The 14,074-nt window shown below is 40.2% G+C and overlaps 1 protein-coding gene across 2 annotated transcripts in view; it reads left to right on the top strand.

The window, feature by feature from the left end:
- Positions 1–14,074, top strand: part of LOC126268217 (5-phosphohydroxy-L-lysine phospho-lyase-like) — a 280,968-nt gene that overhangs the window by 210,201 nt on the left and 56,693 nt on the right. For both annotated transcript variants that reach the window (XM_049973848.1, XM_049973857.1), the window contains exon 4: positions 2,904–3,046. In XM_049973848.1, the coding sequence (XP_049829805.1) occupies positions 2,904–3,046 (143 nt within the window). The remainder of the gene's footprint in view (positions 1–2,903; positions 3,047–14,074) is intronic.

Raw genomic sequence — 14,074 nt, 5'->3', positions numbered from 1 at the left:
TATTTTGCATTTGACCAAGAACTTTTAGTAATCTATGAGGCTGTCCACTGTTTCAGTGAAGATATTGATGGGGGAGCAGTTGTGATTTATACAGACATAAACTGATCAACATCCACCAACATGAGTTACTCTGAGACAATTTATATACTTGAACTATATTTCTCAATTTACTGTGAATGTCTGCTACTTAATGGAGCGGATAACATAGTGGCGGACTACCTTTCATGGATCAGTACCATATCGCTTCAACTGGACTGTCTCAAAATGGCATGGGAACTGCTGTCAGATCCACTGATTTTGGCACGTACTTCTGACTCAGCAACCAGTTTCAAGATTGAACATTGTCAGCTATCAGACACAGATGCAGTTCTACTCTTTGATTCCTCACTTGGAAAACAACAGCCACTGGTCCCAGTGTCCTTTTGCAAAGTCATTTTTTGGTCATTACACAATCTTTTCCAACTGAGAAAATGGTCCACAATGAAGCTTGTATGGCCAAACATTAAATGTGACTGCAAAGTATGGACACGCACTTGCAAATGGCTCTGAGCACTATGCGACTTAACTTCTGAGGTCATCAGTCGCCTAGAACTTAGAACTAATTAAACCTAACTAACCTAAGGACATCACACACATCCATGCCCGTGGCAGGATTCGAACCTGCGACTGTAGCGGTCACTCGGCTCCAGATTGCAGCGCCTAGAACCACACGGCCACTCCGGCCGGCTGCACTTGCATTATCCATCAATAAAGTAAAGTTAGCCATCACACGCAACCACTGCTAGGCTACTTCACAGTTCCAAGGGGATGATTTTTTCACATATCATTAGGACAAAAATACAACCGCTGCATAAGTGTTCGTGTGACATGATGTACTAAGGTGACACCAATGACCAACATCGATGGACTAAGACAACACCAATGACCAACATAACAGTGGTAGCCATAGCTGCATAGATGGATTGCCCAGTTCAGGTGTCCATTCACAATAACAATGGACCAAGGATGATGGTTTGAGACCTTGCTGTTTGAAGCATTATGCAGCATGTGCGGCATTCACTGCTGGCATACGACAGCGTATACCACCCGTAGAGTAATGGTCTTGTCAAGAGGTGGCACAGAACAGTGAAAGCAGTGCTCATGTGTCACAGCAGTGAATGAGTAGAAGCACTCCCTTGGGTCTTGCTAGGGGTGTGCACTGCCACAAAAGAGGATCTACAGGCGTTCCTGGCCAAATTGCATTATGGAGAGACACTGTGACTACTGATGGGAAACAACCCACAATGATTACCAGAACTACTACAGTGGCACAGAGAAGAATTCAGTGCATCACAATCCCATTGCCACAGGCTCATAAAGCACTACCTACCTTCATGCACAAGGCTCTGGCCATGACGCAATTTGTCATGGTGCGTGACAACACAGTCCGACCAGCACTCACACCCACCTACAAGAGCCCATACCGACTCATCAGCCGCAGTGACAACACCTTCCAAACCAAGGTCAACGGTGAACGAAAATCTGTGGCAATCAACTGTCTGAAGCCACCGTGAGCCCTGAAAGATCTCTCCATGGATACCACACCACTTTCATTGTTACATCCCACAGCAGTGGAACGTGAATGTCCAGTGTGACCCACACAACAGCCAACAACAGGGGATGGCGAAGTGCCACCTCCCACCTCAGTTTTCAGCTGATTTCAATGCCCCCCTCCCCCCCTCCCTCCCCTCTGTGACACCTGAAGGATTACAAACTTACATAAGTGACAGCAGCTATTCATCACAATGGTAGTGCCCCCACCTGTACTCTACACTCCATGGGGGGGATGGGGGGGGGACTCTGTGGGGACTCTAAACAATAATATCACTGACAGACGATGTATACGCACTCTTCTTAATGCATAGTTAGTACACTCTGTGCTTTCATATTAAATTTATTGTTCTAAGTGGTAATAAAATTATAAAGTGGAAATAAAATTATGTGTACAGTGCAGTTGGTAATAATTCACTATCATATCACCTACACTGTGAAAACTCACCACAGGTTAATGTATCAAATCAGATGTTGGATTTTTCATTTTGATCATTATTTTTGTAAACCTGTGACCATTTTTCTTTTTTTATTAAGTTGTTTAAGTAATTTATATTATCCTGACTATAGGTCCTACATGTGGTTCTTAAAGACATCTTGTTAACAGTACTACCTTTTACATTCAACCTTAGTATTTCAGCAAGATGGTCACTAAAGTCTACATTGAAAATTTTTCTGAAGAGCTGAATAGAAACTGACCAAAAGCCTTCTGCCTTTAAACTGTAGGATGTTGCAAGGTTCGAAAGGGCAACTCTGTTTCTATTTTTTGTGAGAAAATCAAAGTTGAAGTCACAACAGATTATCAAATCACACTTCATTTTATTTACTTTGTTCAGTAATGACTCCAATTTCTTTAAGAAAAGTTCATAATTTCCAGATCTGGGCTTTTGCACTTATCCACACAACTGCTTAACACTTCAGGCGAAAAGAAGGGAAGGAGGGCGTACATGTATGCTTTGTGATGAAAGTCCATCTTTCCGTTGTTGGAGCTGTGTGGATTCTCTTGCATGCTGCATAAGCTCTTGGGTGCCATTTTTCACATTTTTTTAGTAGTTTAATTTGTGGTTTCTTATATGTAAGAAATTTTCTGTTTTGACCACAGTTCAAATGTAAACCTCACCTTTATCATTAATGTCAATTTACCAGTCATATTGATTCCATTTAATTTCATATTTTTTTGAATTTTACTGTATCACTGTACAACATAGTTTTAAATGCACTCTAATATATCAGGTACATATTATTTAACATACTGAATTCTGTGTCGTCATTGTGTGCTCATTAGATAATTTCAATTAATTTTGTTTGTTTAGTGCAGAAGCCAATGATTTGGCTCTCCAGCTTGCAAAAATGTATACAAAGAGAAGAGATGTTGTTGTCATTGATGGATCTTTCCACGGTGCTGTTAATTCACTTCTTGAAATCAGTCCAAAGGCTTTCAAGAACCTTCATACAGGTATTACTTTTTCAGGCAACATTTGCTGTGCTTTAGTATAAGTTAGTTCATTTCATCACAATTTGCATTTAATTAGAAAAGTGTAGGTTTTTCAACATATTCTAGTTCTGTAATTCATTAATTGTACTGTATGTGGCAGTAATTAGAAAATATGTTATAACTTAATATTCCACGTATAGGGTGCTTCAGAAAGGAAACAGACTTGCATTAAATGCTGATAATATGGGCCATTCTGATGAACACTACATTATAAAATATGTGCTGTGTGCTCAGTAGTAAATGATGTAAAGCTAATTCAAAGTAATAGATTGTTGCCTACAGTTTTCAGTGTTTGTTTCTTTTTGTGACTCTTGTTCAAAAACACCACCATCAGTCTGAAAACATTTTATAGCTCATGTAGACAGTTTCTGTGCCAGTCTTCTTCACCATGAGCACAACCCTTTAAAATATAATAAGATGATTCTTTCCTTGAATTCAGAATGAAGGAGATGGGGTGGTGTCCACCACTGTAATTGTGGGTCATGAGTTACACTCGGATAACTCAGCTGGCAGTTCACTTCCCCATGAGAGGCAAAGGTCTGCGGCTCAAGTCTAAGTCTTGTACACAGTACCAATAAGTTTCATATTCCTTCCTTGTTTGCCACTACTGCTTAGGTTTTAATCATCTACATAAATCATAATCTAGTTGTGCAAGTTTAAGTAACATCACATGATTGACCCAGATCCAAAAGGAGTTGCATATGAATGAGGCTGCATTTGAATTACTGTATAGGCACCCATTTCATGTGCTGTCCACTGTTTGATGCACTCTCAGCACATAGCCACAAAGGTGTGATTCCACACACCAATCTGCATCTACATTCATACATGTGCCATCACTTTGGGAGATGTTCTGCAGCTCTGAACAACTGTAGAGAGAATACACCAGGAAAGAAATCCTTCAACACCCTGGCCTTCCTTCAACAGTGTTGAGATGAGGTCATCTTAACACATTTTGCAAAAGTGTGGCACCCAGTAAAACCAAGGAACACCAATTGGATATGATGGCAGATTGGCATGAAAACATTTGCTTCAGACAGAGACAGGTGGCTGGATAGGAATACATTATTCATACTCACATGCCACCTATTAGCACATTACCAGTACATAACCTCATAGTGCATGAAATGCAGCTCATACACCAACAGCAAAACAGAAAAAAGTGAAAAATCTTTCACAGGTGCAATAGGAATCAGCATATTTGTCAGGAGCTCAGGTGAAGCACAATGAGACCAGTAATGCTGGAACACATCTGATAGAGAAAGAACTGGATTCGGCTACAACTTCAGCCCTCTCAAAATGGATAAACTTTGAAGTTATCCCAAGAACCATACTGGTATGGGACATTATTAGTGTTTTGGAAGGAACAATTTGTTGCTTTCTGACAGAAAAAGTTGAGGAAATTACGCAGGAAACCTGTAGGGTCATAGCCACATTCAGACTTGTGAAACCAAATATGATATCAGTGGAACGTTTGACCTTACAGTCAGTAGGGGAAGATGTTAACACAATGATTCTGCTTGCAGACAAAGGGAATACAGGAATACAATGGCATTAATGCATTCCAGCAACTACTGTAAGCTCTCTCTGTTACAGGACCTGACCTACAGTCTCAAGAAGGCTATGTAATGACAATGACTAGGAAAACAAATAGCTCTACTAAATAGCTCAGATCTACCAAAAGAGGTGAAGGAGTGCCAAACATGTATTTACATCCCAGAATCCATAAAAAAGAACTGCCTCTTTGGCCAGTAGGCAACACTATTAGCTCACCACCATAGGGAATGGCCACATACTTAACTAAACTTGTGAAACCCCTTGTTGGACACTGTGATAACTATTTCAGGGACTTTGCCAGATTTGTAACAGTACTTAACAGGTGGAGTAGAGAAATGATCTTTGATGTAAAAAAAAACTCTTCATGAAGGTGCTCTTCATGTCTCCTTGGGATTTCTGGAGAACCACTTAGTCAATAATAGAAAACCCTTTCCACATGCACCCATCATACCATAGTTCAGCTGCATTGGGGAGTTTCATGAATAAATAGATGGAGTAGCTAAGGGATTTCCACTGGTCCCTGGCATGGCAAATCCCTGCATGGAAAACATTAAGGAGGTCACACTTCAAATACCCAAGCACTTGTTCTTACCACCACCGAAGATATAAAATTGTCTTGGCTTGCCAAAGATATATATAGAATATCTTATATGAATATGACTGCCAATGCATATGACAAATGCAGCACTGTATCTTGAACCTTTGTGAGGGTTCATTAGGTGTCTACATCTGGGACACAGAGAAAAATTAGCAGGGACACAGCACATCCTAAATGAAGAACATGTGTTTGGTTCTGAGAACACCAAGCAGTGTTGAACCAATTGTTTTTGGGAGAGCATATTAAAAGAATTGATAGAGGAATCCATGAAAGTCTTGTCAGTTGAGATGAGTGCTGTCAACTCAGTTTCACATGGATTCCCATGTTAGCAATCATGCACCAGCAGTGGGCAGCACACAATTTTGATAAAACACGCTATATACAGTTCCATACAGTAAATGGCACAACTCCAGTAATAAATATAGACTTTGAACAGAAGTCTGTAGCGAAGGTAGAATTTTCAAAATTTTTAGGTGTGTCCATTGATGAGAGGTTAAACTGGAAGCAACACATTGATGGTCTGCTGAAATGTCTGAGTTCAGCTATGTATGCTATTAGGGTTCTTGCAAATTTTGGTGATAAGAATCTCAGTAAATTAGCTTACTATGCCTGCTTTCATTCACTGCTTTCATGTGGCATCATATTCTGGGGTAATTCATCGTTGAGTAGAAAAGTATTCATTGCTCAAAAACATGTAATTAGAATAATTGCTGGAGCCCACCCACAGTCATCCTGCAGACATTTATTTAAGGATCTAGGGATCCTCACAGTAACCTCAAAGTATATATATTCACTTATGAAATTTGTTGTTAATAATCCAACCCAGTTCAAAAGTAATAGCAGTGTGCATAGCTATAACACCAGGAGAAAGGATGATCATCACTATGCAGGGTTAAATCTGACTTTGGCACAGAAAGGGGTAAATTATGCTGCCACAAAAGTGTTTGGTCACCTACCAAATAGCATCAAAAGCCTGACAGATAGCCAACCAACATTTAAAAATAAATTAAAAGAATTTCTAGATGACAACTCCTTCTACTCATTGGCTGAATTTTTAGATATAAATTAGTGTCATGCAATATTTTGTGTAATGTTGTATCTTGTACAGACATCTTTTATTAACCTGACACGTTCCACATCATTACGAAGTGTCGTATTCATGATCTATGGAACAAGTATTAATCTAATCTAATCTAATCTAATCCACCCAGAGATTTAAACACATCCTCTGGCCCTGATCCCAACCATCTTTCTCACTCTTCCTCCTTCTCCCTGACTTCTGGTCACATAAGAACCCCAATGCCCACATCTAAGGGGAAACGGCAGTACTCCATTGCATATAAATAGGAGACTGAGGGGAGGGTATCTGCAGTAGTTTTACAGTTCATCAGAATATGATGAATATGACACTCATCATAACATCGTAATATTTTCACACTACCACCTGGCTTGTAATGCCTGAGAGATTTACATCAGCAGTGTCCATCAAGAAACATTCACACATACTCCTTAGTGAATGGACTTCTCTTCAGAATTTATTTATTCATCTTCTTTGATATTACAGCCCTTGATGAGGCTTGTCCTCCTCAGCAACCTGTCCCTATGCAACTGTGTTCTCTATTTCCTTTTTCTATCCCCAGGTCCCCACCTAGGTAAGGTCAGTCAACACAATCTTCAGCCACCTTGCTCATAGTCAGCCCTTCATACTGCTGGAATAAAATCTTCCTCTCATTGTCCTTTTGGGTATTCAGTCATCTGCCATCCCCTCCATATGTCCTAACCAGTGTATTCTCTGAGATTTAATAAATTGTTCTATAGCTTTACCTTGTATAATCTGTTGTATTTCATGTTTGTATCTTATTCTCCAACCCTCTGTTCCTCTCATAGCCCCATCAATTTGGTGTAGGATTCTTTAATGCCCCCAGGTTGTTTATATCTGCTTCTGTTATCATACACATTTTTTTATTTATATGCAGTAACAACTGGCCATACAGAGGAATGGTATACTCTTAACCGCGTTGTTCTTGTATTAGAGAATTTTTAAATATTTGTATGTCCACATAACATGCCCTATATTCTGTTTGTATTCTTTTGTAACACTTTGTCTCTGATTAATATCACTGGTTAAATGGACACCAAGATAACTGAAGCAACTGACACCTTTAAAAGATTTATTAGAGGTATTCAGGTCATGTGGTGTCTCTTAGCCTTCAAATGGGACATTACCACATACTTTGTATCGTTTTTGTTACAGCAAGTCCAATTTTTGCTCCTCCTTTCATTACTTTGTACACGTCTCTAAAAGTTTTGATTTCACTTGCCACAATTCCAGTATCATTCGTATATGCACATATATGACTGGATTTTATCAGTACTGTACTTCTCTTGCCTGCTTCTTGAAAAGGAGTATGCAGAACTAAATTGAACTCGACTGCAGAGAAACCATCACCCTGTATCACTCCATCTGTAAAATGAAAGCTCTTGGTCACTTTTATATTCACCTTTACTTTCACCATTGTGTTCTTCTCTGTTAATGCTAACCTTCTCAGTCTGTCACAGATACCATACTATTTTAGTGCTTTGTAACATACTAGCTGTTACCTGTGCCTGTACTGACATATCAGTAGTTTTGATATGGTGAATGATTGTGAGTAATTAAGCTGTTGTATGTGTAATAATGTCAGCTGATGTACACTCCTCCCCCCCTCCCCCCATCCTCCCTAAACCCGTCACAAAGCTCAAAGACATAACACACACTGCATCACTACTGATTGATGTACACTGAGGGGAGTGGGCATGAGCATTCTTCTGTGTAATGTGCTATTGACATTGTTATATATGCTGTGTACATTATTCAACAATTTTAATAATTTTTTGATATGTTTTATGTTCACTGATGTAAAAAAATTGTATTATATGTTTGATAACAAATAACTTGTCAGAAGTACCTCCATTTGGCCAGAAAACACATTGGTATTCTCTGAGGATATTTTCAGTGCACTGTTTTATCTTTTTGTGTAGCACCCCTGAAAATCAAGTACCCCTGAAAAATCAAGTCCAGACCCAAAAGCAGGGTCATCAATGAAATACAATACTCAACACTGAAAGCAGATTTATTATGGACACCAACATACAGACAGAACAGAACTGCCTTGTGGACAGTGTGTGTTGCTGTTTACACAAACAGAGTATGTTCCAAAATATACAAACATGAGCAACTTCAAAAATCTTCTAGAAATGATAAATAACAGAAAATAAATATTTGCTGGTGATCAGATTTGAACTGGAGACCCACAGCATGCCAGCCAGTGGTACTAAACACTACTCCACACTGCATGCACCTCAGCAGATGACTTTTCTCACTTTCCTGGAGTTGCTCACTTTCCTGGAGAAACAGCACCCTACTGTTTCTGAAGTTCTCATTGGAAGCAATTACAGCATTCTACCTATAGATTATATCAGTGGTCCTCTGTCTGGAGCACTGCAAGATCATCATCATTGGGTCATGTGGTCACATCCTCTTTACTAGTTTCATTGAGTTGGAAATATTTCCGTGCATGCCAGATTGGCAAGATGGCCACTGCAACTGTCATTGCATGAAACGGCTCCTGGTTTAGGTGTCATTATTGTTAGGCATAAGTTGTAACTGACAGTCAGTATTTGAAGTCCTATATGCATAAATGTGCAGGACATTACTGGTTAGATCTTTAGACTTCATAATCTATTTAAAGAATATAATTAAGTTTTTAAGTCTGTTCATTCACAGCATACATCAAGAAGTGGCCACTGGTCAAGCACTTGTTGCACTCTACAACATCAGCAGCTGCTTTGTGTCAGCCATACCATGTGTCAGCATCACCAGCAGCAGCTGGGACACCACTCTGCATCAAGAGCTGTCAGTTGCCTTCCTTGCTGGCCACAGCCACACCCAACTGTGGGGGCAGCAGCTGACAGCCTCTTAAAGACAAAATTCTAGAAGCAAGCAGACAAAACAGTGTGCTTCTCTGTATTAATAAATTAAGCCAGTAGAGAATGCCTGTCACATCAATTGTGTGCTAGTGCCTCATCAGGCCCAACAATGAATGACAGAACAAAGGATGTTTACCAACCATTGAATACAGTGACAGAATTGCCTATGGCATCGTCAGTTTTCTTCAAGAGGTGAAGAAAGTTCCTGCTGCTGCAACAAACAAACTGATCCAGAAAGTGCCCAAATAGACTATGCTTTATTTCAGGATGCTTGGCTAGGTACAAGAGCTGTGAAAGGAGAATGGAAGATTACATTAAGAAATCCTTAAATCAGATATGTGAGCACTGAAAGCCTGTGTTGAGCTTCTAGAGCAAGAGAACTCCAAGCTGACACAAAAGTGACTAGGGCTATTCCTTCATATGCCGCTGTTGCAGCTTCACAGAAACCAAAGCTAAGTACAACAGCTAAAATACAGAGATCAGTAGGCAAGAAAATCAACAGAATCTTTATTAGATCCACCAAGAACAAGGATGTCAGGAAGAAGCTTATTGATGCAACAAACCCAAGGATAGACAAAATTAGGATCAAACCAACCTGGACAGCCAATAGCATTGTCGTAGTGGAAGCAGATAATGGTGGCTGCAAAAAACATCAAGAGAAAGCTATTACATATTTAGCATTAAATGTGAACCACTGAAAAAGAAGAGGCAACTGCTAATTATGTGCAATATGCCCAAGGAAGTGGGGAACAAAGAACATTTCAAAGATATACACACATAAAAAAAGTTTTGCATCACCTTGGTTCCAAGAGTTCTGGAACCTGTACAGAAAATTGGAATAGAGATCAACATAAACATCATTTCTGCCCTTTTTATTGCTCATGAAAACCATACATTGCATGTTGTACCACAATACAGCAAGACCTTCAGAGGTAGTGGTCCAGATTGCTGTACACACCACTACCTCTAATACCCAGTAGCAAATCCTCTCGCATTGATGCATGCCTGTATTCATCGTGGCATACTATCCACAAGTTCATCAAGGCACTGTTGGTCAAGACTGCCCCACTCCTTAATGGCGATTCAGTGTAGATCCCTCAGAATGGTTGGTGGGTCACATCATCCACAGACAGCCCTATTGAATCTGTTCCAGGCATGTTTGATAGGGATCATGTCTGGAAAACATGCTGGCCACACTAGTCAAGCGATTTCATTATCCTGAAGGAAGTCATTCATGAGATGTGCATGATTGGGGCATGAATTGTTGTCCATGAAGGTGAATGCCTCGCCAAATTGCTGCTGATATGGTTGCACTACTCGTTGGAGGGTGGCATTCTTTTATCATACAACCATTACAGCACCTTCCATGACCACCATCGACATACCTTGGCCCCACATTATGTCACCCCAAAACAGCAGGGAATCTTCACCTTGCTGCACTAGTGGGACAGGGTGTCTAAGGTGATCAGCCTGACTGGGTTGCCCTGAAACATGTCTCTGAAGACTGTATGGTTTAAGGCATATGTGACACTCATTGGTGAAGAGAGCATGATGCCAATCCTGAGCAGTCCATTCAGTATGTAACCGCCAAGTGTTTAATCATAGCTGCAGTGGAATTAGATTGTTGTGTACCATCATTTCTTTTCCCAGCATAAGGCTCCATGTTGATAACACACCGTGTTTTAGCATCTGTGAGCATGCAAATAAGTATACCATATTTACCAGGTTTTTCCTCATGAAGACTTGAACAGACACATGCCACAGAACAATAACAACATTTCATCAATAAAGTGTGCATTTTATCAAAAACTTTTCGTGTTGCAGGAAACCCATCATGTTTCCTGTGATCACTTTGTGGCTCTTGTTCATCAACTCTTGCTATTTTAGTAAGCTGCTGGAATCTGGTTCGGGTCATGGTAGCAGTACAAACAAACCCTCCTGAAGTGTAGGACCATAACTCTGTAACAGATGACTTACTGTCGTTTTCCTTCGCCATAATAATAAGTAGCAATGTATACGCTGTGGATTCAAGTCTGTCTGTCTTGGGTATTTTCTACCTCTATTCCTCATCATTTGTCTGCTTTATTATGATGTTGACAATTTCTGGAGAGAGACAAAAACTTTTATTGTTCCTACTTTAACTCCGTCTCTTACGCCTTCTCTTTCCGTCACTATGTTTTGTGCTGCTTGTCTTCTAATATGAGGAGGTTTGGAGCTATAAATTTTTCCAGTGCTTGTAATATACTTGTCACTAACCTTGCAAGCTGTGTCGTCATCAATTTGAGGTGCCCATAGTTCATCTTCAGCATCTGTAGGTAGCATCATTGTCCACATCCTCACACACAACACATTCCTCTTCTGGTTCATTCACTACATTGTGTGTTTCATCAAATTCAATTTGAGAATCTGTAGATTCTATTAAAATCTGTGATATTTCTCTGTCAGTAAGTGACTGTCAATGCTTTTCAATCATAGTTGTATCTAACACTGGACTAAGCGCCACTGAACAGGAAACAATAAAGAACCAAAGGGAAATGAATCATTGTTGAGACCATTTTTGCTGTCAACTCAGACAAATATTACATCCATGCATTCTCAGGCCACGTAATGCTATTTGTGGAGTTAGACAATTGTTGTGGGAAGCCGCATCTACTATCAAGCACGGGAGAGTGGGGGGGGGGGGGGGGGGGGAAGGGGGGGAGACTTCTTTATGATCACCTCACTTAAACTAAGTTTTACGACTGAGCTTAAATGAAAAATGTAAAACAATCATAGAATCTGGTAGAAGACTTCACTAAAAGCAATAAATATTTTTTACAAAATTTAAAAAAGTAAAGTATCTGAGTAAATTTCAATATTTTCAAAAGTTGGGTATGAAGCACCCCCCTTCCTCCCCTCCCTCTTTGGTATTGTGAGGGTTAAACTTCAGTCTACTCTTCATCATTGCTAAATTACAATCTAATCTATATCTACTCCTGGGAACACCTTACAATTCAATATCTGATCTCAAAATGTGTGTGTGACCATGACTAGTCCCATATTCTCCCCTAACCCTTTCTTCTTTTCCTTCCCACAGCTGTGTTCCAGTCCCCATTGATTATTAGACTATCATCCCCCTTTACCTACTGAATTACCCATTCTATAACCACATATACTTTCTCTATTTCTTTATCTGCTCCCAGTGTCGGCTCGTGTATGTGAACTATTGCTGTAGGTATTCATTTGCTGTTGAATATGATGGGAATAACACTGTCATTGAACTGCTCACAGTATGTCACTCTCTGCCCTACTTTCCTATTCATAATTAATCCTAGTACCACTTACTGCTGCTTTTGATATTACCCGACATTCGTTTGATCAGAAATCCATATCTTCTTCCCATTTCACTTCACTGACCTGCAATCTTTGCATTTCCCATTTCAGATTCTGTAGCTTTCTTATTGTGTTCAACCTTTTGACATTCCATGCTCCAACTATTATACCTGTGTTGGTTGTTCCTGCTTCCTCTCATGGTCATATCTCCCTTGGAAGTCCCCTCCTGGAGATACAAATGGGCGACTTATCTGGAATCTTTTGCCAATGGAGAAATCATCATGACACTTTTTCAATTACGGGACACATTTCCCGTGGATACACATTATGTGTCTTTAATGCAGTGGCTTCCACTGCTTTCTTCATCCTCCTGCCATTGATCATTGTTGATTTTTCCTCCTTTTTGGGACAGTTTCCCATCCCAAGGGCAAGAGAGTGCTCTGAACCTCTGACTACTTTTCCGAGCCCTTTGACAAGGACCTTGGCAGAGCAAGGGTGATTCCTTACCAGGGAAATCTTCAGCTGCTATTGCTAATAATTTTGATTCAGAAATATAGACTGTGCCTGACATGCAGTGACAATAATGCAATTGTCATCAGTGGGGAAAGTGGCAATAATAGAGGGAGACAAGCAGAGGGAAGCTTAATTGGGTTATATAACAAGAAAAGGGATTGGGATATCTTAATTGTCTACTTTGCCTACTTTGCAGCATTTCCAATGGAACAGCTTCTGGACATTTATACTTTGGTGTGCAGCTACTAACTGAACTCTTGAAGAGGGACCGAGCGAGGTGGCACAGTGGTTAGCACACTGGACTCGCATTCGGGAGGACGACGGTTCAATCCCGTCTCCGGCCATCCTGATTTAGGTTTTCCATGGTTTCCCTAAATCGCTTCAGGCAAATGCCAGGATGGTTCCTTTGAAAGGGCACGGCTGATTTCCTTCCCCATCCTTCCCTCACTCGAGCTTGCGCTCTGTCTCTAATGACCTCGTTGTCGACGGGACGTTAAACACTATTCTCCTCCTCCCTCTTGAAGAGGGCACCAGACTTTTATATCCCTAAGCAAAAGATAAATAATCAGATTACAAGCCCATGAATCCCAGACTTTTCCATGCTGAGGCAAATGATAAGATCAATAAGATGAGCTTATCTGTGTGCTTTAGGGCAATCAGAATGCACTGTGAGGCTCCATGACTACAGGTCAATTATGATGCACTACAAAAAATTACTTCAGGAAGCTAAAAGAATACAATGGGTGAACTTTCGATGAGGGCAACTTCAATTTGCTATCTGGGGAAGACTGTACAAGTTATTGACTGAAAAGTTTAAAGGAGCTACTGTCATGTCCATAATTCATAAAGAGGGTGACTCAATGATGACTGAGTGGAGAGAGTCACCAGTATACCTTTTACCTGCCCTACTTGCTGATGACAAAACAGACACAGATTCTGAAATACACTTACAACTAGGAAGCAAACTAAATAATGAACACGACAATCAGATGTTGGTGTTACGTGTTACTCAAAAAGAAGTTTCTATCACACTTTTCAAC

Source organism: Schistocerca gregaria, chromosome 1 (assembly GCF_023897955.1).
Source record: "Schistocerca gregaria isolate iqSchGreg1 chromosome 1, iqSchGreg1.2, whole genome shotgun sequence".
Taxonomy (NCBI): domain Eukaryota; kingdom Metazoa; phylum Arthropoda; class Insecta; order Orthoptera; family Acrididae; genus Schistocerca; species Schistocerca gregaria.
Note: the sequence above shows the minus strand (reverse complement) of the source record. Positions and strands in the feature narration are given on the sequence as shown.